Source organism: Nerophis lumbriciformis, linkage group LG14, assembly GCF_033978685.3.
Source record: "Nerophis lumbriciformis linkage group LG14, RoL_Nlum_v2.1, whole genome shotgun sequence".
NCBI classification, from domain to species: Eukaryota; Metazoa; Chordata; class Actinopteri; order Syngnathiformes; family Syngnathidae; genus Nerophis; species Nerophis lumbriciformis.
The window spans coordinates 2,326,572-2,351,484 of record NC_084561.2 but is presented as its reverse complement, the minus strand read 5'-3'; the positions used below and the strand labels follow the sequence as shown (position 1 = coordinate 2,351,484).

The 24,913-nt window shown below is 38.4% G+C and overlaps 1 protein-coding gene across 1 annotated transcript in view; it reads left to right on the top strand.

Annotated features, from left to right (window-relative positions):
- The first annotated feature begins 464 nt into the window (after positions 1–464).
- The window catches only part of hdgfl2 (HDGF like 2), a 41,164-nt gene continuing 16,715 nt past the window's right edge, over positions 465–24,913 (top strand). Inside the window, exons 1-11 of the mRNA XM_061976235.2 lie at positions 465–723; positions 1,003–1,079; positions 5,822–5,963; positions 6,026–6,229; positions 14,633–14,755; positions 14,833–14,904; positions 16,727–16,913; positions 20,628–20,724; positions 21,290–21,581; positions 21,655–21,773; positions 21,856–21,923. Coding sequence (XP_061832219.1) covers positions 652–723; positions 1,003–1,079; positions 5,822–5,963; positions 6,026–6,229; positions 14,633–14,755; positions 14,833–14,904; positions 16,727–16,913; positions 20,628–20,724; positions 21,290–21,581; positions 21,655–21,773; positions 21,856–21,923 — 1,453 coding nt within the window. The 5' untranslated portion in view covers positions 465–651. The remainder of the gene's footprint in view (positions 724–1,002; positions 1,080–5,821; positions 5,964–6,025; positions 6,230–14,632; positions 14,756–14,832; positions 14,905–16,726; positions 16,914–20,627; positions 20,725–21,289; positions 21,582–21,654; positions 21,774–21,855; positions 21,924–24,913) is intronic.

The following is a 24,913-nucleotide window of genomic DNA, read 5'->3' as shown; positions in this document are numbered from 1 at the left end:
TGTTTCACTACTTTTGGTTTGTTCTGTGTGGTGTTTGTGCCTCCTCTCAATTGCTCTGTTTATTGCAGTTCTGAGTGTTGCTGGGTTGGGTTTGGTTTTGGAATTGGATTGCATTGTTATGGTATTGCTGTGTATTGTTTTGTTGGATCTCCTGGGAGGAGCTGGACGAAGTGGCTGGGGAGAGGGAAGTCTGGGCTTCCCTGCCTAGGCTGCTGCCCCCGCGACCCGACCTCGGATAAGTGGAAGAAGATGGATGGATGGATGGATTAATTAAAAAAATAAAAAATAAAAATGAGAATCGATTCTGAATTGCACAACGTGAGAATCGCGATTCGAATTCGAATCGATTTTTCCCCACATCCCTATAGTGTATGTAACATTAGATTGTTTAAATGTTTAAACTCCAAACCAAAAGTTATTTTATTTTGAAGCGTGTCAACAAACCGTCACCGGAAGTCAGTGGGCTCACTCTGCTGGTATCTTCTCGCGGTAACGTTAGCATATTAGCATAGTACACATTAGCTTCCGAAGCTAGCTGCGTCGTTTTCGGCTTTTCGCGTCGTACCTGTCGACTCCGAGCAGGGAGCGACACACAAAAGGCCGCTTATTTATTTCTATTTGTGATTGTAGGTGACTGACGGAAGCGGGGAAATGCCGCACAGCTTCAAGCCCGGAGACCTGGTGTTCGCTAAAATGAAGGGCTACCCCCATTGGCCAGCCAGGGTGAGCCAGCTAGCATCCATGCAAGTGTCCTAACAACACTATCCTAACATTCTATATCACAATCATGCATGCAATCTTTACAAAAGCTCCATTTGCATGCCACAATGTCGGCCTTTAAACATCATCAGTCACGCTAACGTTATTTTGCAAGTGACGTGCAACATATTTGCACAACCTTATTTCATTTTCTTCAGCATATATGCAGGATTTGAAACCCAACGATCCTTTTCTAACTATCTTTGCCTTCAATTGATGCGACGTCGTCTTGTTTCTCCCCAGATTGAAGACGTGGCTGATGGAGCAGTGAAACCTCCACCGAATAAAATTCCAATTTTCTTCTTTGGAACTCATGAAACGTAAGAGACAATTTCATCCCACCTGTTTCATGGTTTTCTATCGAATGCTACAAGAGTTCCAGAATAGAACATTTTCAATTCAGTATTTTATTTAAAAAGCCCTGCAATATTCAGTAAATGTTTCAAAGATGTTTTTTAAATTTAGCACGACTAAAACAAACTGTATATGTTAAGGGTGTATAACCATTCGTTTTGACTTCCATTCCATTCAGAATTTGTGGTTGCCAATAAGATTCAGGGACAATGTTATTTTTTTAGAACGATTCAGTGAGTTGAAATCGATTCAGTAACTTTTTAGCAAAAGTAAATAATATATCATTAAATTGTGGCTACTGGACAGTGCATTTGCAGTTTCCCATACTCCTGTTATTTCATGTAAGGGAATGATGTATACATGACTTATGGATACAAACAAGCAAGTATACAACAATTAATGGCCGATGCATTCGCATCTTATTTGAATAAAGTTTAGGTGGAATTTTCATTTTCAATATTCAAGCAATTTTCATTAAAGGTACAATAACCAACATTGTGACAGTACCATATTTTTCGGACAATAAGTCGCAGTTTTTTTTTCATAGTTTGGCCGGGGGTGCGACTTATACTCAGGAGTGTGAAATGATGAACACATTAGCGTAAAATATCAAATAATATTATTGATGTCATTCACGTAAGAGACTAGATGTATAAGATTTCATGGGATTTAGCGATTAGGAGTGACAGATTGTTTGGTAAACGTATAGCATGTTCTATATGTTATAGTTATTTGAATGACTCTTATAGGGCTGCAGCTAACGATTATTTTTCTATCGATTAATCTATAGATTATTTTTCCGATTAATCGGTTAATCTATAGATTATTTTTTCGATTAATCTATAGATTATTTTTCCTTTTACCGATTATTTTTTTTATTTAAAATGAAGAGGAAAAAATAAATGTAGGCCAGTTTTTTCAAAAGGCATGGCTTTTATTTACAAAAAAAAAAGTATGGCCACTCAGTCAACATTGACAACAACATGACAAAATATTCTGTAACAATGTAAACATTTAAAACTTTTAACATTTAACAAAATTAAAAGTAGCTTATTTTCTTTTTAATGTGCAAATATAAAAGTAAACATCCAGTGCAAATCTTAATATTCTGGAATAGTATAAGCATTTAAAAAGTAAAAGTATTGCTTATTTTGCTTTAAAATGTGCAAAAATAAAGATAAACATCCAATACAAAAAAGTGCAAAACGGAAATATTCTGTAACAAGTGTAAACATTTCAACAAAAGTAAAAGTATTGCTTATTTGCTAAAATGTGCAAAAATAAAGCTAAACATCCAATACAAAAAAATGTACAGTGTAAACATTTCAACAAAAGTAAAAGTATTGCTTATTTTGCTTAATAACACAACAATGATAGTATGATTAAAGTGAAAGTTAATTGTTGGTTTGTACATAGTATATGTAACTGTTAATGTTGTAAAAGGTATTTGCACAACTAATTAACGTTAGCGTTTGTGACACGTCTTGTGCCGTGAGGTTCTTTCAGGACCGACAGACTGAACGCCAGACGGCTTTGCCAGGTTTACAATCTTTTAATTTTACACAAAGTCTTTTCTCTTCCAACTCTTTTCTCTTTCTTTCCTCGCTTTTCAGCTCCTCTTCCTCGCTCGCTCGTCGTCCCCTGTCTCTTGCGGCGTCGCTCCCGGCGCGCCCCGCCTCGCCGCTCGCTCGCCGCCGCCGCCTCTCCACAGCGTTAAAGAGGAGCGCGTCTTTGTAAACACTGAACAGGCACGCCAAACGCGCCTCTCAGAGCAAACGGTGCTTTAGTTTATGAATTTACAACGCAGATACAAATGACACATTCATGTTTTTGTGTAATAATGACAACGTATACGCACGCGGACGATTGACTTGTTGATGGTGATGGCAAGAACGCTGTCGGGGGTTTTCTTTTCAAATGTTCGTTCATAGCCGTTGTGCTGCTATGATAGGCCATTTTCGCTCGACACAGTGTGCATACAACAACATTATTAGGCCGTTTATTGAAATACTCCGACACTTTTGACGACTTTTGGCGTGCTTTTTTCCCCTCGCTTGCATCGTCTGCTTTGCGCTCCGCCATGACAGTAGTGTGACGTAAATATGCGACGCGCCGACGCACAAAAACGGCGTCGACGTATTTACGTAACCGATGACGTCGACTACGTCGACGCGTCGTTTCAGCCTTAGACTCTTACCATAATATGTTACGTTAACATACCAGTTGGTTATTTATGCCTCATATAACGTACACTTATTCAGCCTGTTGTTCACTATTCTTTATTTATTGTAAATTGCCTTTCAAATGTCTATTCTTAATGTTGGGTTTTATCAAATACATTTCCCCCAAAAGTGCGACTTATATATGTTTTTTCCTTCTTTATTATGCATTTTCGGCCGGTGCGATTTATACTCCGGAGCGACTTATACTCCGAAAAATATGGTATATTTGCCTCCTACCTCTGCTTTTTGTTTTTCAACATAAAATGATACAATATTAATATCAAAAATAAAGTGCAACCTACATTTTTTCAGGTGGAATTGACAGTACCTGCTACTTTTGCTGTTGTTTTTTGCCATAGAAATAATACAATTACATAACAAATTGATACAAAAAATGAATGAGCAGTGGTTGGGCCTGCTACTACTCTTATTTTCATAAACAGCTACAGTAGCAGAGGAAAGTCACAACAAATATAAACGCCACAACACAATAACATAAAGTCCTAACACAAAAACTATAAGCCAAAACACAACAACACAAAGATGCAGCGGAAGTGACAGTGGACAAGTTTTGACTTAACGACTTTATTACACCGTTGAAAACATCCTTTGTGGCTTAAAGTTGTGTTGTGGCTTTGTATTATTGTGTCGTGGCGTTTGTATTTGTTGTGGCTTTTGCAATATTGCTGTATCTGAAAGTGGTTGTGTTGCAACTTATATTGTTTTGTCGCGTTTGTGTTTGTTGTGACCTTTCTCAGCCACCGTAGCTATCCACCATTCTTGTTTTGATGGCGAGGACGCCGCAGACGGGCAGACAGACTAAACGTTTAATGTTCTTGTCATTAAAAGCGTTACCCTTGATATAAAGTCTGCCCTTCTTAAATCGAAAATATTCCTTAAAAATTTATCGATTCCCTTTAAATTAATGTAGTACTTTTAACTTGGCGCATTACTTTATTTTTTTGTAGTTGTTTTGCTTGTAAATCATTTTTTAAATTACTACTGAAGTAATTCAATTCATGTTTTAATTAATAAATAGTAATTAAGCAAATATGGCACCTGCCCTATATAAAAAGACCACTAGGGGGTGCAATTTCCGCTACCGTAAAAGGGCTGTTATTTATATTAATATTTGGGCTGCAACGATTACCGTACTCCATTCAATCAATTCATCTGATTTGAAAAAAGCTTCAATTATAAATGATTTTGCTTTGATTAATCCTTCAGTGTAATTAATACTAATTGATAAATCCAGGACGCATAAAATAAGGTAAATCTTAATTTAATAGAAGGTAGAAGAAAGTAAAAGGTAAACAAATGTAAAATAAGTAAATACAAGGTAAAAAAAAAAAGTAAATACAGGTAAAAGAAGGTACATAAATGGTAAAAGATGGTACATAATGGGTAATAAAACAGTTACCTAAAAGGTAAAAGAAGGTAAAATATGATACATAGAAGGTAGGAAAAGTAAATTAAATGCAAAATAAGGTACGTAGAGGGTAAATAAAAGGTAAAAGAAGCTAAGATTAGTTAGTAAAAGGTCAATTAAGTTACATAAAAGGTAAAAGAAGGTTACAAAAAGGTAAAAGTAGGTCAATTAAAGGTAAATTGAAGGTAAAAGAAGTAAATAAAAGAAGGCTAATTAGAAGGTCAAATAAGCTTAAAAGAAGGTGCATAGAAGGTAGATAAAAGGTACAATAAGTAAAATAGAAGGTAAATACAAGGTCAAAGGTTAATAAACACGTTGAATAGAAGGTAAATAAAAGGTAAAATGACTAGAAAACAAAAGGTAACATGTCGTTAAAAGAAGGTACCTCGTGTGTAAAAGAAGGAATATAGAAGGTAAAAGAAAGTAAATATAAGTTAAATAGAAGGTAGTTTAAAGGTAATATAAGGAATATAAAGGGTGAATATAAGGTAAAAGAACTATGGAAGGTAAATAAAAGGTCAAATAAATACATGATAAAATAAGGTTAATGAAAGGTAAAATAAGTTAAATAGAAGGCAAATAAAAGGTAAAATAAGAAATATAGAAGGTAAAAGAAGATATATGATGGTAAATAAAATATACAAAAAGGTACCTAATAGGTAAATGAAAGGTAGAATATGTTACCTAAAAGGCAAAAAAAATAATGAAGGTTATGGCAGATAGAAAAATATTTATTTTCAACTATTTTCCCTGAAATTGAGGCTACAAAGTGTGTTTTACCCATTACTTGATTAATGGAACAAACTAATGGATGGATGACTAAAATAAACTACTACATTATTAAGATAATTGTTCGCTGCAGCCTGAGTCTGTAATAATCATAGATGAATGGTGCATGAATCCAAAAGGTTGTTGTAAATATGTTGAAGCAGTGAGGGAAACCACACGCTGCCTTTGTAACGTAACATTACCTTTTTGCTAGTAGGGTGTGTCTTACATGGTGAGACCAGCTAGAGCGCCCTCTAGGCAGCAGTTTCAACATTCTTTTCTCCCGCAGTGCGTTTCTGGCAGCCAAGGATCTTTTTGCCTATGAAAAGTGTAAAGATCGCTACGGAAAGCCCAACAAAAGGAAAGGCTTCAACGAAGGCTTGTGGGAGATCCAGAACAATCCACACGCTTCCTACAGCGCTCCACCTGTGGTGAGCGTCTCTTCCAGGCCACATGGTGACCACGGACTGACCCCTACTTGCTGTGTCCTCAGCCCCCCAGCTCGTCTGACAGCGAAGGCAACAATGCCGGCGGAGGAAGCGATGACAACGAGGAGGACGATGAAGAAGAAGCCCCCGTGCCCAAGAAGGTGGACTCTGCAAGCGAGGCTGACTCGGATTCTGCCGGTGAAGACGGAGGAAAGGGAGGAAAGGGAGGAGGAGGAGGCGGCGTGAAGCGTAAACTGCAGCCTACTAAGGTAAATGTTTAGATTACCTTCAATTCTGGACTATAAGCCACTACTTTTTCCCTACACTTGAACCCTGTGACTCATAAAACAGTGTGGCTAATTTATGGATTTCATAATAATAATAATACAAATAGTTAAACAAATATAGGCAAATACACTGAGAAGGTGTGTTATTGTTTGTGCAATGGCGCTGTCTTTCGGACGGGTTTGCTCACTGCAGTGCTCTTCTGTTTAGAGCTTTGAACCGGAAGTAGAAGTGCCGTCCCGTCTTATAAGTCGTCCACAGTGTTTTTACTCAAAAGGATTCTTCATTCATCACTCCAAGCAAGGTTTTTTCCGTTTTATGCATAACTGAAACAATTCTTACTTACTAAACCGTCCCATGTCTGTGTCTTCATGCATATTTGTACGTGCTACCGTCATTTAATGAAGCCAGCGTCGTTAGCATTAGCTAATATGCTAATACATTTACGAGTGTCAGCGTTAGTATTATTTTTCTTGCATTCTTTTTGTATTGTTTCACTTTCACAAATTCCTCAGTAAATTCCCCAAACGTCACCCTGCAGTTATTAAGTCTGTTTAGCTGATTGGAGAGCCAGCTTCCGCAGCTAGAAGTCATGGTCCATGACCATGTCTTCTGTTTTGCTTAAACACACGTTTTACTGCCGTGTTACAAGTGTCGTTTGGAAATAATTAAGGTACGTAAATAACTAATTTCACAAGTTGTATATCTGCGGCTATATGGGAAAACTAATTTTTCCCCGAAAATGAAGTGGATGCAGCTTATATCCTGGTGCATTCTGTAGTCCTGAAAATACAATCACTTTTTCTACTCATAGTTGCAGTCAAAATATCCAACAAACATTTTGGTAGTTTCCACTTACAAAACCAAAACACTGTATGTCTTTTTTTGAAGAAAAAAGTAGCCTGCATGTGAGCTTTGTTATTATCGTCAACATTTCAACATTGCTCTTTTATTTAGAGATCGACCAATTATCAGCGGGGCCAATTGTCGGCGCCGTTATTTGGTATTTTGACGTACATCTGTATCGGCCTTTTTTTTTTAAACTACCGTATTTTTCGGACTATAAGTCGCAGATTTTTTCATAGTTTGGCCGGGGGTGCGACTTATACTCAGGAGCGACTTATGTGTGAAATGATGAACACATTAGCGTAAAATATCAAATAATATTATTGATCTCATTCACGTAAGAGACTAGACGTATAAGATTTCATTGGATTTAGCGATTAGGAGTGACAGATTGTTTGGTAAACGTATAGCATGTTCTATATGTTATAGTTATTTGAATGACTCTTACCATAATAAGTTACGTTAACATACCAGTTGGTTATTTATGCCTCATATAACATAATAATAATACTAATACATTTTATTTATAAGGCGCCTTTCTGGGCACTCAAGGACACCGTACAAAATCACAACAATAAAATCAAATTGGATAAAAAAAACAACAACAACAAAGAAAAAAGAAAATATGATTACGTACAATGAATAAGCAGTCAGGAATAGGTGTGTTTTGAGTCTTGATTTGAAGAGGGATATTGAATTTAAGTTGCGAAGGTTTGGTGGTAAAGAGTTCCAAAGATGTGGGGCAGAGCGGCTGAAAGCTGGGGCACCCATGGTGGACACTTGAAATAAAGGGCCAGTGAGATGGATGGATGAAGAGGATCTTAGGGAACGTGAGGGCGTGGCAACATGGATCAGGTCAGAGAGATATGATGGATGCGATGTTTGATGGGTAGCCAGTGGAGTTGCTGCAGAACAGGGCTGATGTGCTGGACTGAAGGGGTTCTGTTGATTATCCGGGCTGCAGAGTTCTAGAGAAGCTGAAGTTTGTGAAGTGACTTGTGAGGGAGACCAAACAGGAGAGAGTTGCAGTAGTCCAGGCGAGAGGTGACCAGGCTATGGACTAGTATGGCAGCAGTATGAGGGGTAAGGGATGGGCGAAGACGATTAATGTTCCGAAGATGAAAGTAAGCAGACCGGGTAATGTTGTTTATGTGGGCTTGAAAGGAGAGTGTGCTGTCGAGGATGACACCCAGACTCTTGACTTGGGAGGAGGGTGAGACAGAGGAACTGCAGAGAGTAATGGACAAGCTGTTGGTTTTGGCGAGAATGGTTTTTGTACCGACAAGTAAGATTTCGGTTTTATTACTATTGAGTTGAAGGAAATTGGATGAGAACCACTGCTTGAGTTGACTGAGGCAGTCTGTAAGGGAGGAAGGAGGGAGAGAGGCAGTTGGTTTGGAGGAGATGTAGAGCTGGGTGTCATCCGCATAACAGTGAAAATATATTTTAAATTTACGGAAAATATTGCCCAGGGGAAGATAAAAAGCAGGGGACCAAGAACAGAGCCCTGGGGGACACCAGAGGAAACGGGAGATGGAGGGGATTTGAATGAACGGAGTTGAACAAACTGAGTGTGGTCGGAGAGATATGATCTAAACCAGTGAAGGGGTGTGCTTGTGATGCCAATACTCTGCAATCTATGAAGGAGGACAGTGTGTGAAATGGTGTCAAAGGCTGCAGTGAGATCGAAGAGGATTAGGATAGTGAGAAGACCAGAATCAGCTGCCAGGAGGAGATCGTTTGTCATTTTTACTTGTGCTGTTTCAGTGCTGTGCAGGGGGCGGAAACCAGACTGGAATTGTTCATATAGCTTATTTAAGTGTAGGTGGGAGTGAAGTTGGTAGGAGACAGTTTTTTCAAGGATTTTTGAGATGAATGGCAGATTTGAAATTGGACAAAGATTATTAAAATTATTTGGATCTGAGCCTGTTTTTTTCAAAATTGGTGTTATGGCTGCTGTTTTGAAAGCAGAGGGAACAATTCCAGTCATGAGAGAAGAATGGATGATGTTGGTGATGAGGTGGATCAGTGAGGCAAGGCAGACTTTCACCAAAGCAGTAGGGAGGGGATCTAAAAGACAGCTGGATGGCTTGGATCCACGGATAAGTCAGTGATGTCCAACTGAGAAGGCAGTGAAAAACTAGAAAATGAATGGATGAGGGAGGCAGGGGGTGTGAACTGGGGTTGAGGAGAAGAAGAAGGAAGTTGTTGGTGAATCTGGGTGATTTTGGAAATAAAAAATTGCATAACAGAACAACAAAAAGAAGTTGAGGCCATATGAGAGGGAAGTAAGTGCGGAGGATTTGACATTTTGCCAAGAATAGAAAAAAGTGTCTTGGAGTTGCCTTCATTAGAACTGATTGAAGTTGTATAGTAGGATGATTTGGTGTTGTTTAGGTAGTGTTGAAGGTGTTGGATGTACATGTCCTTGTGTACAGTGAGACAAATAATGTACACTTATTCAGCCTGTTGTTCACTATTCTTTATTTATTTTAAATTGCCTTTCAAATGTCTATTCTTGCTGTTGGCTTTTATCAAATACATTTCCCCAAAAAATGCGATTTATACTCCAGTGCGACTTATATATGTTTTTTTTTCCTTCTTTATTATGCATTTTCGGCTGGTGCGACTTATGCTCCGGAGCAACTTATACTCCGAAAAATACGGTACTATAACAGAAGTACATCAGCAGATACAATATGTATTTAGCAGAGGTGTGGACTCGAGTCACATGACTTGGACTTGAGTCAGACTCGAGTCATGAATTTGATGACTTTAGACTCGACTTGACAAAATGTAAAAAGACTTGCAACTCGACTTAGACTTTAACATCAATGACTTGTGACTTCACTTGGACTTGAGCCTTTTGAATTGACATGACTTGACATGACTTGCTACTTTCCCCAAAACCCAAAGATGAAAAAGTTATTCGGGAGCGCTCCGTATTTTTCATTGTGTACTTGTCTATCAGCGTTGCGTGTGTCAGCTGGTGTGCTCTCAATACAACAGCCAATCAAATTAGATCTACTTTGTTTTCATCACACAGCATTCATCCAATCAAATTGCAGGACAACCAACGAAGAAGACATGTCCAAACCACACGCCAGTGAACAAAAAATGATACCTAAAATAATTTTGTTTGGGTATAAAAATTACGAGGTGGTCAACACAAAACGGTTTGCAGCATGCAACACATGCGGTTCGAAAATGACTGATGGAGAGGCAACAACTTCCAACTTCGTCCGGCATTTGAAGTTGAACAAAGAAGGGTAAGTTTTGAATGTAAGATAACGTTTATTGGCTAAGTAACGTGACTTTTATTTGCTGTGTAGTTAAATCAGTGAGGCTGTAAACTCACTGCTAACGTTATAACGTTGTTGCAAACACGGGAATCTGTTGCAGTTCACTACCTTATTCATACTTTTTGTTCAGTGATTTTTTTTAAGCAGGGTTACGTTAGTCAATATGTCACACGTAACGTTAGACGGCGGTCAGCAGCACCGCGTATTTTAGCCACCTAAAAAAAGACAAAAATAGTCAAATAAAGGTCAGTTAAAATGTATACTATATTATGAATATGTGTACCGTTTTAGCTAGCTTTCTGACATACTGTTGGTTGTTTACCTCAGTGGTCCCCAACCACCGGGCCGCGGCCCGGTACTGGTCCGTGGATCGATTGGTATTGGGCCGCACAAGAAATAATTTTTTTCTTTTTTCTTTTTTTAATTAAATCAACATAAAAAACACAAGATACACTTACAAGTAGTGCACCAACCCAAAACAACTCTCTCCCCTTTTGTTCTGGGCATTGAACATGAAGACTCTTCCTTCACTGTTCCGAGTGGCCATGAGAGTCTTGGCAGTGCCTGCCTCCAGTGCTCCAGTGGAATGAGTTTTCAGCCATGGTGGCATCATACTACGCCCCCATCGTGCACAAATGACTGACAGACTCTTGGCTAATTTGGTCTTTTGCAAATGCAGTGCAGCATAGGGCCCTGACATATAAAAAGTACAACTTTTTTGTTATGTTCACGTATATGTCATGTTTTTTCAATGTTAACACTTTTGTACAAATAAGTACATTTGCACTTGTTTTTTCAAATGTTTATTCTGTAAAGGAATGAGTTAAATGTTTAAAAAGACTGGTTAATAGTGCTATTATAAAGTGCAATGTCAGCACAATTTTCTTTCCTGCAATTTAAAATGCACTTGTTTTAATAAATAAATACAGCGTTTGAAAAGCATACACAATCTGTGTTAATATATTAGTCTGTGGTTAAAAGGACTTGAAAGGACTCGAAACTCAAAATGCAGGACTTAGGACTTGACTTTAGACTTTCCAGTCTTGACTTTGGACTTGACTCGGGGCTTGCCTGTCTTGACTCGGGACTTGACTCGGACTTGAGGGCAAAGACTTGAGACTTACTTGTGACTTGCAAAACAATGACTTGGTCCCACCTCTGGTATTTAGCATTCAACATTGTGAAGTAGATGGTAATAACCTCTGCTCAAGCACCAGCCTGTTTGCCCTGCTTGAGAAAAGTCATTTTTTAATTAATTTCACAATAAAAATTACTCTCATTGTCAATAATTCCTCCCCCAAAATGTTTTTGATATCTGACAATGCCTTTGTTCTCCGGACTCCCCCTTCCTGTTTCATGGAAAATGTCTTCGCTCTCTGCAACACTCATTTGTACTTTCTCTTCTCACTCAAAGAGTCAACAAGATGGCGCATGATAGTTGATACTGTTACCTGATTGGCTGTTAGCGTGTCACTCCCACTGATCAGCGATCACTTCCTGCGTTGCTCGGTTACCAGAGAGCGGGTGCCTTTGTCCATGCAACTTTGCGAATTCCGGTTTCTTCCGACGAAGAAGAAAACAAAAATGATCGAAAGTTTTATCTAACATATTTTTCATTGATATGAATTGAATTGAATTGAAGTATTTATTTCAAACCTGCACAGTACAACAACACACATTTTTTTTTACATTTTGGCATAGACATTTATGCAAGGCTTGAAAGGGGGTTGGATGAAGCAGATGCTTATAATATCCCAACCACTCTCACGCACTCCACATTTAACATAAACAATAGAATACAAGAACAATACTATACAAACAAAAACAAGAAAAGCTCCTGTACACTAACAATACAATAGTACCACTGTTACTATGAGACAAGACAAGACAAAACACACACACACACACACACACACACATACACACACACACACACACACACACACACACACACACACACACACACACACACACACACACACACACACACACACACACACACACACACACACACACACACACGGGCCCAAAGACTCTCTGACCATATACCTCTCTCTCATCACTCTGTGCTGAGGGCATCACTCTCTTTCCTCCTCGTACTTCTTCAGTACTTTTTTTTTAAACAGTTTTAAATGTAATCATGTTAGAACAGGTTTTTAACTCGTCCCCTAAGTTGTTCCACAGAGTGACTCCACGCACTGAAATGCACATTGATTTTAAAGTTGTTCTAAATTCAGGGAAATATAATTTGTTGTTTCCTCTTAGACTGTAACTATGGTGAGCATCTCTATCTTGGAATAGGTTCTGTATATTGGATGGTAAATGGTTTTGGGATGCCCTAAACATAATTTGAGCAGTTTTAAAGTTGATGACATGGTGCAGTTTAACTCCATGAATAGTGGATTTGAATGATGTCTGTAGTGAACATTGGACACAATTCTAATGGCCTTTTTCTGCAGAGTGACTAAAGGCTGTAGATGAGATTTATAATCCCATATGGATTAAGTATCTATCGTTTTATATATCTACTTACTTATCATTTTATTTAATCTAATGAATTATTTAAATTAATATTCTGCTCCATGTGCTTGTAACAAAAATGTATAAAAAAAGAAAAAAAGCATGTTTTCAATTTTTTAAGTACCACTTTTCAAAAGTATTCCGAATCATAACTCCTTCTTTGTTGGTCACTAATAACCAGAGGTGGGTAGTAACGCGCTACATTTACTCCGTTACATCTACTTGAGTAACTTTTGGGATAAATTGTACTTCTAAGAGTAGTTTTAATGCAACATACTTTTACTTTTACTTGAGTATATTTATAGAGAAGAAACGCTACTTTTACTCCGCTACTTTTATCTACATTCAGCTCGCTACTCGCTACTAATTTTTATCGATCTGTTAATGCACGCTTTGTTTGTTTTGGTCTGTCAGACAGACCTTCATAGTGCCTGCGTTTCAACAAATACAGTCACTGGTGACGTTCACTTCGTTCCACCAATCAGATGCAGTCACTGGTGACGTTGGACCAATCAAACAGAGCCAGGGGTCACATGACCTGACTTAAACAAGTTGAAAAACTTATTGGGGTGTTACCATTTAGTGGTCAATTGTACGGAATATGTACTGTACTGTGCAATCTACTAATACAAGTTCAAATCAATCAATCAAAAGTGTGAAGGAAAAAAGACCCTTTTTTATTTCAACCGTACTTCCCGTCAAAAGCCTAAAGACTGACTGCACAGTTCCTGTCTTCACAATAAAAGTGCCGCTCCATCGCGCCTGCGCTTTCAAAATAAGAGTCTCCGGAAGCCAGCGCAAACAAGCTAGCAAGCTACGGAGTTTGCCGCCAATGTATTTCTTGTAAAGTGTTTAAAAAGGAATATGAAAGCTGGACAAACAAGATGCCAAAAACCAACCACTTTCATGTGATATTAGACAGAAAGGAGGAACTTTTTTTCTCCTCCATTTGAAAACGTGGACGTTATCATCACTACTGTCTGATTACAATCAATGCAAGTCATCAGAATCAGGTAATACACCAACTTATATTCTTGTCTTCATGAAAGAAAGGAATCTATATGTGTTAAACATGCATGTATATTCATTAAAACACCTTAACATGTAAACAAAAACGGCAAAATAAATAAATATAAATTATATACTGTATATATCAATGTATATATATATATATATATATATATATATATATATATATATGTGTGTGTGTATATATATATATATATATATATATATATATGTGTGTGTGTGTGTATATATATATATACATATACATATATATGTGTATGTATATATATATATATATATATATATATATATATATATATATATATATATATATATATGATATGATCTGTGTGTGTATGTTACTCATCAGTTACTCAGTACTTGAGTAGTTTTTTCACAATATACTTTTTACTTTTACTCAAGTAAATATTTGGGTGACTACTCCTTACTTTTACTTGAGTAATAAATCTCTAAAGTAACAGTACTCTTACTTGAGTACAATTTCTGGCTACTCTACCCACCTCTGCTAATAACACTTGACTCTTTCCCCTGTTGTCACGTGTGAGTGCTGGGAGGAAAACTTTCAATCGTTTGGCGCCACCTCCTGGTTGGCACGTATGAATTTCTAGAATCCGATTATAAGACGAGCCATAGTCGTATATTTGGGTCCGCACGGTACCTCACATTTAATGCTTCCATGTTGTCTTGCAGCGTCCTCCTCCTCCCCCAAAAAAGACTCGCCGCTCGTCAAGCGACAGAGACGCGGAGAGCGGCACCCCGTCAGAGTCAGAAGCCACGCCTTCAGAGTCGGACTCCGGCAAGAACAGTGACCAGGTGGTGAACGTCACTAGCACGACCCCGCTAAGGTCCAATGAAGGCACTAATTGTTTCATGTGTGTTTTCTGCAACAGGATTTTACTCCTGAGAAGAAAACAGCAGCAGGGCGAGGCGGAAAGAAGGCAGCAGGCAGAACAAAGAAAAAGGTAATTGATTCGCACGTTTACGTTGGGGCAGCACAGAAAAATGACCTTCTCGGTTCATACAAACATGACAGGAGGGAATCTTTAGGCACTTTACGATTCCATTTGATTCTTGGGCTGAACACCTGCAGGTGCAGTGCTGGCCTAAAAATGTTATGTCCAAAAATCACAGACTGGTAATGGAAGTAATACAAGAAAATGTAGCAACAGTGTATAGTTTTCCTTGGCTAGTCTTTTGTTGTGCCCAAAAGTGTTAATACTGTAAGGGTTACTTATTACACACCAGCTGTTTGATTGTAAATGTTGATTGAAGTTTTCATGAACAAATTTGGAGGTGTTGAAAGCAGCATGTAAAATTGCTGATTAAGGGAATTATCCAATCCAATCCAATCCACTTTATTTATATAGCACATTTAAACAACAAAATGTTTCCAAAGTGCTGCACAACAATATTAAACACAATTAAAAACAATATAAAATAAATGTGATTAAAAACAATTTCAAATTATATTTATATAGCACTTTTCTCTAGTGACTCAAAGCGCTTTACACGGTGAAACACAATATTTAAGTTCCATTTAAAGCAGTGTGTTTGGCACTGGGAGCAGGTGGGTAAGTGTCTTGCCCAAGGACATAACGGCAGTGACTAGGATGGCGGAAGCGGGGATCGAACCTGGAACCCTCAAGTTGCTAGCACGGCCACTCTACCAACCGAGCTATGCCGCCCCAATTGTTTGTCAATAGGAAAGCCAACGTATATTAGCATCAAGCTAGCGCATTTTTGGAAAAGTGTAGCCTTACTCAACTTACGTTGGAGCGTTTTTTGAGTCAATTAATTTGTTGCCGTTGAAAATGTCAAGGCTGAGTCTACTCTCAGTGCTGCTGAAGTGATCACCAAGTGCGAAGAGCCGGCCACCGGGCGTGGTGTCCACGCGTAACATGGCACTGTTGGATTTGAGGTGAATCGGTGCCCGGTAGGACCGGCAGGATTTGGTCGGTGCCAAAAAAGTACCCGTCCCTTCATACAAACACAATACTTTTTAAATACATCACTAAAGAAAGTGAAACCAAAAATAAATACAATCACCAGTAGCAATGCTAATAATATGGTAATAATAATAATATTAAGTTATTTGATGTTTTTCATCCTCATTTTTTTTCTTAAAAATATGTTTTAGAAGCCTTTTTTCTCCTATTTTTAAACTTAATTCTCAAAAATTAAGAATCAATTTAGAATCAAAATGAATAAAAATCACGATTTGGATGTGAATTGATTATTTGAGCACCCCTAACGAACAATGAACATGTCATTTGTAAATAATACTGCTCTGTCGTTGACACTTGATTGTCCCCCAGCGACACTTACCGGCCAGGACGAGCTGGCTACACGAACCTGGCCCTGGCCTGTTGCATGAATTCATTGACTTTATTATGTGCATGAATGTATTGTGGATTGTTTTGACTTGATGGAATATTTTCACGCTTTCTTTTCATGAGGATCTTTTTATTAGCAATCAATATGTAAATATACATATACATATATAATTTATACATCTTAAATATAATATGTATACCTTTTAAATGCAATTAATTTATAAATATATATTTACATATCATTTATATATCGTATATTTAGTATATATACTTTTTAACTGCAATTAATTTATAAATAATTATGTATTTACATATTAATTGCCATTAAAAGGGTATTTGTCAACTGAGCTTCCGGGACCTCCCATGAAGAATGCAGAACAATCATTGGAGTTTTTTTTTAAGCAGACATTACTAACACAAGTTTGTTGTGTTTTCTTTTGTCACGATGCAGAAAGATTCATCCAACTCAGATTCAGACTCAGGATCTGCCTCGGAGAAAAAAGCAGCTGACAGCGACTCGGAGGACGAGAAGCCTCGACCGGCCGTGTCTGGTTCTGAGTCACAGTCCGGTTCCAAGTCTGACTCGGAATCGGACCCGCCTCCCCGCAAAGCTCCCCAGGCACGGAAAAAAGCGGCAGGTGAGTTTGAAAGATGAGTTCCATTACCATCTGTTTGCCTTGATGCTTATTCAAATCAGGACACCCTTGACAGGTGCACACTAAAGGATAGCGATGCTCCACATGGCCTTTCTTACCGATATACTGATATCATCCAATACTGATATCAACTGATATATGCAGAAGCTCTTCACTCAAACATAATCTTTTTGCACAGATTTTAATTTACAGTATCAGGTGCCAATAAGTACCATATTTTCTGGATATTAGCCACACTGGACTATAAATCGCAGATATATACTTTGTCAAACGAGTTATATACACACAAAGATTCTGTAAATGTTTATTTACATACCTTAATTGTTTCCAAATGGGGTCTGTAACACGGCAGTAAAACGGATAATCCAACAAAACATAAGTCATGGTCATGGACACACCAGCTGTGGAAGCTAGCTCTCCAATCAGCTAAACAGACTCGATGAATCCACTGTGACACTTTGGTGAATTTACGAAACTGAAACAATACATAAAGAATGCCATTGTAAGCTAATAATACTAATGGTAACCAAACATTCAAAAAAGAACTGCAGTGTTTTATAATACATCAAAACAAACAACACTGTGTTTAAAAATATGCTCATACATAACAATAGTCAACATTTTCACATCCTGAAAAGAACAGCAGTGCTGTCAAATGATGCATTTTTGTCATTTCCATTCATCACACATTTCAGTCTAGATCAGTGGTTCTCAAACTCTTTTTACCAAGTACCACCCTAATAACCAACATTAAAATACAATAGCGTAGTAGGCCTAAGTATTCATTAAAAACAAGGCAGAGGTTTTATTTTTTTTTATGTTTTTTGTTTTACTTTATTTGCAGAGAAAGAGAGAGTGATTCCCTAAACGTCACAATTTTTATAGCAGCATAAAAAAAGACAAGTCACATTCACATTATAACTAGGGGGGTTGCATTGGGCTAAAAGAATTTGGCCGGGGGCTGAAAGCCGACTGCATGTAAAGTAACTGTGTGTGTGTGTGTGTGTGTGTGTGTGTGTGTGTGTGTGTGCGCCTTTATATAAATATGATAGATATATATTTAATATAATTGGATATTAAAAGTATGTGAAAGTTTGACTGCTACCTTCTTTATTTCTGTGACGACCTTCTTAAAATTTTGTAATCAATCAGAAATATTAGGCAGCAAAAATGCGCCAAACATGGATACGTGTGGAGAGAATGTTTTACATTTTTCCCATCATGCACTCTAATAGATTTAAATGGGTGTAATTTAGAAAATGTTATTATGTTTGGACGTTTTTCATAATATCCACAAAGTTCAGTGAGCAGGTTGTGTTATATGTGACCATGTGTGTTGAGGTTAGTTGTGTAATAGAAGTAAATGCTGTGCTATTATTTCAAAGGCCATTGATCTGATTTACTCACATTGTTCACAAACAAATATGTCACCTTCAGAGACCGCCTGTTATTTAAGATCAGTTTGAAAGCACTCCGCTGTTGAACGCATGACGTCTTGTGGGCCAAATTGAAGAGGCTGGCGGGCAGCACTTAAGTATCTAAATCAGAAGAATATTTAAAAGAAATAGTGAAAATTATTTGTAAATCAATGAACAAATGTACAAGTATGTACATAGAATAAGTACCGTATTTTTCTGAGTATAAGTCGCTCCGGAGTATAAGTCGCACCGGCCGAAAATGCATTATAAAGAAGGGAAAAAACATATATAAGTCGCACTGGAGTATAATTCGCATTTTTGGGGGAAATGTATTTGATAAAAGCCAACAGCAAGAATAGACATTTGAAAGGCAATTTCAAATAAATGAAGAATAGTGAACAACAGGCTGAATAAGTGTACGTTATATGAGGCATAAATAACCAACTGGTATGTTAACGTAACATATTATGGTAAGAGTCATTCAAATAACTATAACATATAGAACATGCTATACGTTTACCAAACAATCTGTCACTAAATCCCATGAAATCTTATACGTCTAGTCTCTTACGTGAATGAGATCAATAATATTATTTGATATTTTACGCTAATGTGTTCATCATTTCACACATAAGTCGCTCCTGAGTATAAGTCGCACCCCCGGCCAAACTATGAAAAAAACTGCGACTTATAGTCCGAAAAATATGGTATATATAATATATGTTCACATGAACTATTGTCAAAATACTGTCCTTTTTGCAAAGAGGAGCTGATGAAGACAATCTATTGGAAAAATGCATTATTCTTAAGAATTGTTTTTTTACTACCGGTAATATGATTTTATAAAGGTATTAATGACAAGTAGCACCCCAAATACTATTGCAATACATTATATGTGGTTATATTAAACTAGGGTATAATATCAACATACACGAACAGTGATTAAAACAACAAACTTTATTCAAAATGACGATGGATTTCATCATCTTGCTACAGACAAGTTCAGTATGTTGTTTCCAAGTTCATTTTTCATTAACTATAACTCTAATTTTGATGTCATCAATACATAATTGTACCTCTTCTTAGTGTATAGCTTTTAATTGTTGTACTAAAAATCATAAAAAAATAGTTTTTGTTTAGTATTAGGTGACAATTTATTCATTTTAAACTATTCAGAAATATTTGACAGTTCTATTTGTTTCTCTTGTCAAGCAATCAATATTAGAAAGGGATATTAAAAGACAAGTATCATCTGCAAACAGTGGATTCTTACAAACATTTTTTTTAAATCATTGATATAGATTAGAAATAAAACAGGACCCAAAATGGAAGCCTGAGGAACCCCAAAAATAAATCTAGCTCTGTTAGAATTTTGATTATTAATGACATATTGTCCTATTTCATTAAGATAGCTATAGAGCCATTTATTTTGGTTAGAAGAATTTTAAAAATGGACTATATCATCAAGCTGAAGAGAGTTATGGGGTCCTTTTGGCTCATGGGACTCCATGACAGGTACCGACAGTTGCGGTTGCGGAGGCAAAAACTCGGACATGGGAGATGTTTGGGGAAGCCATGGAAAACGACTTCCGGACGACTTCGACTTCTAAGCAATTCTGGACCACCATCTGCCGCCCCAGGAAGGGGATGCAATGCACTGTCAACACCGTGTATGGTGAGGATGGTGTGTTGCTGACCTCGACTGCAGATGAATACTTCGAAGACCTCCTCAATCCCACCAACACGTCGTTCTATGAGGAAACAGTGCCTGGACAATCTGTGGTGGTCTCTCCTATTTCTGGGGCTGAGGTAGTTAAAAATCTCCTCTGTGGATGAGATCCTTAAAGCTGTGGATGCTGTGGGGCTGTCTTGGTTGACAAGACTCTGCAAAATTGCGTTGACATCGGGGGCGGTACCTCTGGATTGGCAGACCGGGGTGGTGGTTCCTCTCTTTAAGAAGGGGAACCGTAGGGTGTGTTCCAACTATCGTGGGATCACACTCCTCAGCCTTCCAGGTAAGGTCTATTCAGGTGTTCTGGAGAGGAGGCTACGTCGGATAGTCCAACCTCGGATTCAGGAAGAGCAGTGTGGGGTTTGACGTATTTGAGAGGAATAGGTCTTTTGTGTATTTAGTCAAAGTTTAAGATCTTATAGAGTTCAAGTCATGAAAAATGGGAGCAAAAACAAAAGTGTTGCATTTCTATTTTAGTTCAGTGTATATTGATATGGGTTTATCTCCTCATCATTTTTTCACACGACCGTATCCTTCCTTCCACAGAGAAACCTGCACCCAAGCCTCGGTCAAGGAAACCCAAAGCTGTGCCTCCAAAACGTGCGGTGGCGGCAGCATCGTCATCATCGTCAGACAGCGACAGGTGAGCCTGCTGCCCCGCTATGGAGTTTAATTGGTGTCTTGGTTATTAAAGCTTTCTTTTGACACTGAATTTATTCAACTGAATTTTGTCAATGGAATTTTTTTTTTTAAATCAAATTATGCTAAATATGTCATAGAAAAAAAAAAAATCAGTGTATAACAATTCACTACATAAATAATTCAGTGTAAAAAAATCGGTATATAAATATTCACTGTAAAAAATCAGTGCTCAAAAATTCATTGTATAAAAAATTTGTCATTCATTAATTAAAAATTCAGTGTTGAAAAATTCGCTGCTTCATCAAGCAACACTCACTTTGGGTAAATTGAGGCTGAAAGCAATCCATCCTGTCTCAGGACCAGCCAATGAGGTGTCAGGTTTGAAGTCATGTGACACGGGTCTTGCAAAACAGCATAAAAAAGACAGTTACCTGGGCTACTTTGCCATAATAAACACTTTAATGTGGCCCGCTGCATGTTTTCAAACTATAGAAATGATTCCAATGGTTAAAATCTGCACTTTGAAAGTGAGACTGTGACTCCATTTTTGTGGCGTGTCCCCACAGCGACAGCGAGCCCGACCGCATCAGCGAGTGGAAGAAACGTGACGAGGAACGCAGGAGGGAGCTGGAGGAGCGGCGGAAAAAGGAAGAGGCGGAGGAGCTGCGGAGGCTACGGGAGCGGGAGAAGGAGGAGGAGGAGAAGCGGAAAAGAGAAAAAGAGGTGAAGAAGGCCAGCGACAGTGACAGCAGCAGCTCAGAAGAAGGCGTCAACGATCACCCGTTGAAGAGGTCCAAGAAACCTCCTCCGGCGCCCATCCCAGCGCCCTCGGACTCAGACTCTCCACCATCAGCTGAGGTACTCGTTTTTTTTTTTTTAAACCACACCGATCGCAACAAGATCAGTCTTGCACTTGTCCTTATTGGTAAAGGTGAAGAAACCAGCCAAGAAGTCCGACAACCAAAACAAAGGCAGAATAAAGAAGGAGAGGAAGGAGAAAGTGCTGAAAGAGAAGAAGGCCAAACGCTCGGAGGAAAGATCCAGAACCAGGTGAGCACACCGTCACAAGACCGGCGCGAGACACGTCATAAAAGTGGAGGCCACATGTTGCTTGCTCTCTCTCTCTCTGTAGGTCGAAGCCGGAAAAACCCAAACACAAATCAGAGAGGCCTCCACCCAAGAAAGTAGAGAAGAAAAAAGGTATGTCTTTTCTCGTTTGGACATTGCCTTAAACTTGACAAGTTTCGCTGGGGAAGTTTGGTAATATTGTTTACTAATCATAGGAATTCAGTGGCTCAATTTGAGATATTCTAAACAAACTCAAAAAGTACATACCGTATTTTTCGGACTATAAGTCGCAGTTTTTTTCATAGTTTGTGCGACTTATATATGTTTTTTTCCTTTTTTATTATGCATTTTCGGCAGGTGCGACTTATACTCCGAAAAATACGGTATACTTAGGGTGTCCTAGTCAGATTGCCACCTTATATGTGGCGGTGGGGGCGTGGCTATTAAATCACATGTTTATGACATGATGAGTTATTTGAATGGCAATGATGCATGTATATATTTATTTTTTAAAAGGCTAAACAAATGTTTTACATATATTTAAAAAACAACGAATGTTGGAATTTAGTTTGCTAAATATGTAAACAGTCCTTTGAATTAGAGATGAAAAAAATAACTTCAGGTGTTTTGATATTCCCCACAAATAAGTAACTGTAAAACTATGCACGCTAAGGAAAGTACATATATTGTACAAGTATTGCACATAATTGTTGGAATCACGTTGAATTGATTATACAATTTGGAATAAACTGCAAATAAGCAATGTAATTATACAGGATGAATGTTGGGTCTAATGCCACTAGCTTAATGCTAACGTATAAAGTTAAAGTACCAATGATTGTCACATTGGCAAAATTATTCTCTGCATTTGACCCATCACCCTTGATCACCCCCTGGGAGGTGAGGGGAGCAGTGAGCAGCAGATTTAACCCCCAATTCCAAGCCTTGATGCTGAGTGCCAAGCAGGGAGGTAATGGCTCCCATTTTTATAGTCTTTGGTATGACTCGGCCGGGGTTTGAACTCACAACCTCCCCATCTCAGGGCGGACACTCTAACCACTAGGCCACTGAGTAGGCAATGGTATAATGCACCAGCTCATTGACAGACTTAACGAAAATGAGCATGGCCAATGGCAGGACACATACTGTACTGTACATAGACAATCATATGGACAATGTGTCTTCCATCAACCTAACATGCATATATTTGGAATGTGGGAAGTACCCGGAGTAAAGCCACACACGCACGCACATGTCCAAACGGAGGTTGGAAGACGCACCGGCACACAGCGTAAAGTTATACGTTATAGTCGGTAGTAATGTGGTAGTTTTTCTTCAAATTTCTTTTCTTACTTTTGCCGGTTGCCAAGTCTGTATGGAAAGGTGCATGGTCAGCGAAAGCACTCCTGGCAGGCAATTGTTGTTGTTTTTTTCAAAATAAAGCACAAAGGAACATTTTTACGATATTTAAGATGTTTTTCCAACTTATTATGGCCAATAGTACGTTAATATTAGACTATATGCAGTGTATCCATTTACACAATATATTACCGCTACTTAAATTTGTTTTCAGGTGGGAAGAAATGTTCATTTAAAAAAATATATATATATATATATATATATTTTGAAGGTGTGGCGGTTTTTATTCTGCTGTAACGGTGCGCCACGATCAAATACATGTTGACGAAACCCTCCTGGTACATGTATTGGTAATCCCTTTTTTTGGTATAGAACCTTTGTTTTTATATATATATACAGGTAAAAGCCAGTAAATTAGAATATTTTGAAAAACTTGATTTATTTCAGTAATTGCATTCAAAAGGTGTAACTTGTACATTATATTTATTCATTGCACACAGACTGATGCATTCAAATGTTTATTTCATTTAATTTTGATGATTTGAAGTGGCAACAAATGAAAATCCAAAATTCCGTGTGTCACAAAATTAGAATATTACTTAAGGCTAATACAAAAAAGGGATTTTTAGAAATGTTGGCCAACTGAAAAGTATGAAAATGAAAAATATGAGCATGTACAATACTCAATACTTGGTTGGAGCTCCTTTTGCCTCAATTACTGCGTTAATGCGGCGTGGCATGGAGTCGATGAGTTTCTGGCACTGCTCAGGTGTTATGAGAGCCCAGGTTGCTCTGATAGTGGCCTTCAACTCTTCTGCGTTTTTGGGTCTGGCATTCTGCATCTTCCTTTTCACAATACCCCACAGATTTTCTATGGGGCTAAGGTCAGGGGAGTTGGCGGGCCAATTTAGAACAGAAATACCATGGTCCGTAAACCAGGCACGGGTAGATTTTGCGCTGTGTGCAGGCGCCAAGTCCTGTTGGAACTTGAAATCTCCATCTCCATAGAGCAGGTCAGCAGCAGGAAGCATGAAGTGCTCTAAAACTTGCTGGTAGACGGCTGCGTTGACCCTGGATCTCAGGAAACAGAGTGGACCGACACCAGCAGATGACATGGCACCCCAAACCATCACTGATGGTGGAAACTTTACACTAGACTTCAGGCAACGTGGATCCTGTGCCTCTCCTGTCTTCCTCCAGACTCTGGGACCTCGATTTCCAAAGGAAATGCAAAATTTGCATGGTTGGGTGATGGTTTGGGGTGCCATGTCATCTGCTGGTGTCGGTCCACTCTGTTTCCTGAGATCCAGGGTCAACGCAGCCGTCAACCAGCAAGTTTTAGAGCACTTCATGCTTCCTGCTGCTGACCTGCTCTATGGAGATGGAGATTTCAAGTTCCAACAGGACTTGGCGCCTGCACACAGCGCAAAATCTACCCGTGCCTGGTTTACGGACCATGGTATTTCTGTTCTAAATTGGGCCGCCAACTCCCCTGACCTTAGCCCCATAGAAAATCTGTGGGGTATTGTGAAAAGGAAGATGCAGAATGCCAGACCCAAAAACGCAGAAGAGTTGAAGGCCACTATCAGAGCAACCTGGGCTCTCATAACACCTGAGCAGTGCCAGAAACTCATCGACTCCATGCCACGCCGCATTAACGCAGTAATTGAGGCAAAAGGAGCTCCAACCAAGTATTGAGTATTGTACATGCTCATATTTTTCATTTTCATACTTTTCAGTTGGCCAACATTTCTAAAAATCCC